Source organism: Triticum dicoccoides, chromosome 4B, assembly GCF_002162155.2.
Source record: "Triticum dicoccoides isolate Atlit2015 ecotype Zavitan chromosome 4B, WEW_v2.0, whole genome shotgun sequence".
NCBI classification, from domain to species: domain Eukaryota; kingdom Viridiplantae; phylum Streptophyta; class Magnoliopsida; order Poales; family Poaceae; genus Triticum; species Triticum dicoccoides.
The window spans coordinates 526,866,176-526,872,006 of NC_041387.1; the positions used below are offsets into that span (position 1 = coordinate 526,866,176).

Below are 5,831 nucleotides of genomic sequence, written 5' to 3' on the forward strand. Positions count from 1 at the left end.
CGTTTGTACTATCGGGCAATTCGTTATCCTTTGGAAGCTTCTTCTTCAATATTTTCAGTAGCTTCTCAAATCCTTTGTCAGGCACATCATTCTCTGCCTTCCACTGCAGCAATTCCAGTACGGTACCGAGCTTTGTGTTGCCATCTTCGCAATTGGGGTACAACCTTTTTTTGTGGTCCTCTAACATGCGATCGAAGTTCAGCTTCTCCTTTTGACTTTCGCATTGCGTCCTTGCATCGACAATGACCCGGCGGAGATCATCATCATCGGGCACATCATCTGGTTCCTCTTGATCTTCAGCAGCTTCGCCCATTGCAGCATCATCGTGCACATCGTCTGGTTCCTCTTGATGTTCAGTAGCATCACCGTATTCAGGGGGCACATAGTTGTCATCGTACTCTTCTTCTTCGCTGTCTTCCATCATAACCCCTATTTCTCCGTGCCTCGTCCAAACATTATAGTGTGGCATGAAACCCTTGTAAAGCAGGTGGGTGTGGAGGATTTTCCGGTTAGAGTAAGACTTCGTATTCCCACATATAGGGCATGGACAACACATAAAACCATTCTGCTTGTTTGCCTCAGCCACTTCGAGAAAATCATGCACGCCCTTAATGTTCTCGGAGGTGTGTCTTGAACCGTACATCCATTGCCGGTTCATCTGCGTGCATTATATATAATTAAGTGTGTCAAAAATCATTACAGAACATCATGAATAGATAATTAAGTGACCAAATTAATAGAAGTTCATCATCACATTAAAACCAAAGTACATACATAGTTCTCATCTAACAACATAAAGCTCTGCAGAGCATCTAAATTAATTAACCATACACTGAAACTATGTAAAACATTTCAATGCGAAAACAAATGCGATCATAATCGCAACCAATGTAACAACTGATCCAATGGCATAATGATACCAAGCCTCGGTATGAATGGCATATTTTCTAATCTTTCTAATCTTCAAGCGCATTGCATCCATCTTGATCTTGTGATTATCGACGATATCCGCAACATGCAACTCCAATATCATCTTCTCCTCCTCAATTTTTCTAATTTTTTTCCTTCAACAAATTGTTTTCTTCTTCAACTAAATTTAACCTCTCGACAATAGGGTTGGTTGGAATTTCCGGTTCAACAACCTCCTAGATAAATAAAATCTATGTCACGTTGGTCGGCATAATTGTCATAAACAATAAATGAACCAATAGTTATGAAAAGATAATACATCCGAATCATAGACAGGACGAGGGCCGACGGGGGCGGATACCAAAACCATCGCAGTATATAAGATGCAATAATAAAAGTAAGAAAATTATACAAGTATTTATATAAACATACAAGTAAGATTTTTTTTTCCTTTCAGAAAGAAGATAAGAACAAGAGGCTCACCACGGTGGTGCCGGCGACGAGATCGGCTCGGGCGATCAACGGCGGTGAAGACGGGGACGGGACGTGACGGACCGCTAAACCTAGACAAATATTAAGGAAAATGGAGCTTGGAGGTCGAGCTTGGAGAGGAGAAAGCTTAAATAGTGTGGCTCGGGCATTCCATCGAACACCTCGTGTGCATAGGAGGTGAGCTAGAGCACCACAAAGCTCTCCCCTTGCCGGCCACGAAAAACAGAGCAGTGGGAGTGCTCTGCTCGCGGGCGAGGGGTATATATAGGCAACTAATTGGTCTCGGTTCGTGGCAAGAACCGGGACTAAAGGGCAGCCTTTGGTCCCGGTTCAAGCCACCAACCGGGACCAATGGTGGTGGGCCAGGAGCGAGGCCCATTGGTCCCGGTTCGTCCCACCAACCGGGACCAATAGGTCCAGTCGAACAGGGACCAATGGCCGATGTGGCCCGGCCGGCCCCCGGGGCTCACGAACCGGGTCCAATGCCTCCATTGGTCCCGGTTCTGGATTGAACCGGGACTAATGGGCTTGCCCGGCCTGGACCATTGCCCCCTTTTCTACTAGTGCTCGTTGGGGAAGGATCTGAAGATTTATTAGTCGACGCCGCCATCGCAATCGCCGAAGCCATGACGATGAACAACCCAAAATTCTAAGAAACTAAGGCCTTAAACAATCCAGACGCATGGATCCGGCGACCCCCCTCACCACCGACGACCGAGGTCGTCAGCGGAAGGGAGCCGCCGGAGGACGGCGGCGTAGGAAGTCGCCCTGGCGGCAGGAGGCGATCGCCTTTCTTTTCTTCTCCTGGAAGAAAGAAAGCAGAGTAGACACGTCCAAGCGTGTTGTTCGTTGTTACGCTTTTTATTCCTTTTTTTGGGAATTGCTAATTGCATGTAGTATGTATGTACCTTTGATTCCTGGGTGTATATACACCTAATATGGGGAAAAGAATTAATAATTTTAAGAAAGTCGAAAAGTTTAGAACTTTTTCAAATAATTTGCACTAGTATATAAATTTTCATGAATAAAAAACTAGCGTTGACTTTAGGGCAAAAAACAAGATTTATTTACTATATAGGTCACTATTCATGCTATTTCGGCCGAAATATTTGTTTATTCTGAAAAGAAGTCAATAGTTTTTTTTCTTTTTTGTGGATTTTTTTACAAGTACCATGCAAAGTCAAGTTTATTTCAAAAATATTTTCAGAATTTTTGAGTTTTTATTTAATTACTATGTTTTTCATATAGGGTGTATATACACCTATAGAAATGTATCACTGTCCAAAATGTCATGTATGATGCAATGAAGAGGGCAAATAGGAGTAAAAAAATATCTAAATGGTATATAAATAAATACTTAGCACATTTCATGCACTTAGTATGATGCCCTCAAATTTGCGATGGCCACTCCGCTAGATTAACAAAAGGACATATATAGAAGTAGAAGGGCAATGATGATGATATATACAGTATTAAACATGACTGATTTACAACATGCTCAGTTCGAGGGACATCTCATCTCCAAGCAATTACATATAGCTAGATGGACAAGGGCGGCGATGACAAGCCCTTTCCAAATTAGCAGTACAAGGTTTCAAAAAGTCAGCAGAAAGACAAAACCACCACCGTACGTGGAGTTCTTCATGCTAGGATTTGCACCGTGAAGCACATATGCTAGCAAGCATCTAGCTAGCTACGCCTACACTACATGGCCTTGTTCCACATCGCTAGTGGTATTCTGAGCACGTTCTTCATCTGTGGTGTCGCCGGTGGGATGACCTTGATCCGCTGCAGCAGGTTCTCCTTCGTTCCTGGCGTCGCCGGTGGGATGATCTTGATCCGCCCAAGGTTCTTCTTGGGTGTCGCCGGCGGAGTGAACTTGATCCGCAGCACAGTCTTCTTCTTGAGTGTCCCCGCCGACACGATCTTGATCCGCATAACGTTCCTTACTGGCGGCAACGACTTTGACACGTCGTCGGTGGGGGTAGGGAGCTTGGGCTCGAACCACGGGAGCTGGAGCGCGGCGGCCGTCGTCAGCCGCCTAGCTGGGTTGCACTCGAGAAGCCCTTTCAAGACTTGGAAGCCGTCCTGGGACAATGTCTCCCGGGGGAAGAGGTTTCCCAGCGTGTTTGTGTTGTGCTGCTGCGCCTGCGCGGAGAAGAACACTCGCGGCACCTCGGCCGCGACGAAGTCCGGCCACGTGCTCTCGTCCGGGAAGCCAAGAACGCGGAAGATGGCCGAGAGCTGGGCGGCCCTGTCGTCCTTCTTGTCGGCCTTGAACAGCATCCTGCCGGTCAGCATCTCGGCCATGACGCATCCCAGCGACCACACGTCGACGCCCGCGTCGTAGTCCGGCCTCCCCAGGAGCATCTCGGGGGCCATGTAGGGCATGGTGCCGGCGAACTCGTACGGCTTCCTCGCGTTCTTCAAGGACATGGCCAGCCCGAGGTCGCAGAGCTTTAGGATCTTTCCTCCTTCCCCGACCAGGATGTTGTGGGGCTTGATGTCGCGGTGGAGGATGCGGTGGTTGTGCATCTTGTTGGCGCCGGTGAGGAGCTGCCACATGTAGGCTTTCACGATGGCCTCCGGTAGCGGCGGCCTCTCGGACAAGAAAGCGTGGAGGTTGGGCCCGACGTAGTCCATGGCGAGGCAGAGGTTGTAGGTCTCAGGGTCGCGGAAGAGTCCGTGGGAGCCGACGACGTAAGTGTTCGGGGTGCAGGCCTCGAGGAAGCCGGCCTCGTCCTGGATCTCTTTGTTGGCGGTGACAAGATCGCCGCTGCAGCGGAGGACCTTGATGGCGACGGTCTTGCCCGTGACGCGGTGGCGCGCCTTGAGGACGGCGCCGAAGCTGCCCTCGCCGAGGCAGGGCGTGTCATCGAACTCGAAGGCCGCGGTGCTGCCGATGCGGACGCGCCTCCTCTTGCAGCAGGAGATTTCTGGTTCTTGATCCGTCCCGTGGCCGGCAGCTGGTCGCTTGCCGGCAGCCATGGCGCTCGAGCTGGACTAGGGCTTCGCTTCGCGTGGACTTGATGCGGGGCTTGGCGATGGATCGGAGGTGGAAGCAGGAGATCGAGGAAAGGGGGGAGGGAGCTAGGGTTGAGCTAGAGCAACGCAAACATTTCTGTATATATAGATCGTGCATGAATGCGCGATCGACTAGGCTACGTATTGGGTACTGACCGCGCACCACCCGGATTCCATCCATCAGCCCTGCATGCGTATTCTTTAAGCAAACCGCGTGCAGATGGAGTTCGATATTGCTCTGGCTATGGATGCTGATGGAGTTTGCTATGCTATCCGTATTGTGATTGTACTCGGAGTAAATCGAGTCAATTGCATGGCTTGCATGTTGTGCTAGCGTGCATTACAAGTCAAAGGATATTGCCATACGGACGGGTTTAGTCAAAGTTGGAGTTGGCTGTTGTGCGCATGGCCGAATATGTGGGCCCGACTATACTATTACTCCCTCCGGTCCCTGCATATAAGAATTGTCTGAAGTCAAACTTCATAACCATATTTGTATGAAAAAAATATTAACATCTAATCCTGAATCTAATGTTAAGCTTATGCAGTATGAAATTAAAGTCATGACGCATCTAATGTTGTTAATTTCACATTCTGAATGTTGGTAATTTTTTCTATAAACTTGATTAAAATTTACGAGGTTTAACTTCAGACAAATTTTATATACAAACTAAAAAGGACCAAAGGGAGTACATAACAAGCATTTGGCTCATGATTTTCGTCTGCTTTTTAGTCTAACTAGAGAGTGACATAGGCTTTGCCGCGCCATTTCTCAGTCATAAGTTACAAAACATTCTTTGCAGGCTCTTACGGTTAGAGGTTAACAATTTTTGTAACAAAAAACAAAGAACTGAACTAAACTGAGTAGGCTGATATTTCTGGTTTATTCGATTTATGCTGTTCAGTTTGGTGTTTTCATCACACTACTAGGAAAAACACTACCAGTAGCGTCGGTTTTCTGCATACCAATAGCGTGGGTTCCCTCGCTACTACTAAGGTGCTACAGCTAAATTTTAGGAGTAGCGCCTTTTTTACCCCGCGCTACAGCTAAAAAGTTAGTAGTAGCGCGGTGCCACCCACACTATCACTATTCCACACCTATGCTACTGCTATCCTGAGCACTAGTAGCGTGCCATTTCCCACCCACGCTACAGCTATCTAATTAGAAATTAAAAAAAATAAAAGTCAGATGCAGTAGGAACATTTTAGCAAATCAAGACATGGCCAGTGCAATAAACTAAGCTCACAGAACCATCTTAGGAATTGCAGCATTCATGGATGAAACATTGAACATCTCATCTCAAAGAGATCACGAGATCCCATTTAACATCAGACACAAACAACCAGACCACTTATCTAGATGTATCTACCAAGACTCGGAGTGCAGATGCCGATGGACCCGAATC

The 5,831-nt window shown here is 47.4% G+C and overlaps 1 protein-coding gene across 1 annotated transcript; it reads right to left on the reverse strand.

Moving 5' to 3' along the window:
* Nucleotides 1–3,105: 3,105 nt before the first annotated feature.
* LOC119294412 (putative cyclin-dependent kinase F-2) lies at nt 3,106–4,389 on the reverse strand. Its single transcript, XM_037572587.1, has one exon. It carries the CDS (start codon nt 4,387–4,389, stop codon nt 3,106–3,108), a length of 1,284 nt encoding a protein of 427 aa, XP_037428484.1.
* Between the last annotated feature and the right edge of the window lie 1,442 nt (nt 4,390–5,831).

What these genes read in the sequence shown, in the direction of transcription:
- LOC119294412 (XM_037572587.1), bottom strand. Translation starts at nt 4,389, where the DNA reads ATGGCTGCCGGCAAGCGACCAGCTGCCGGCCACGGGACGGATCAAGAA.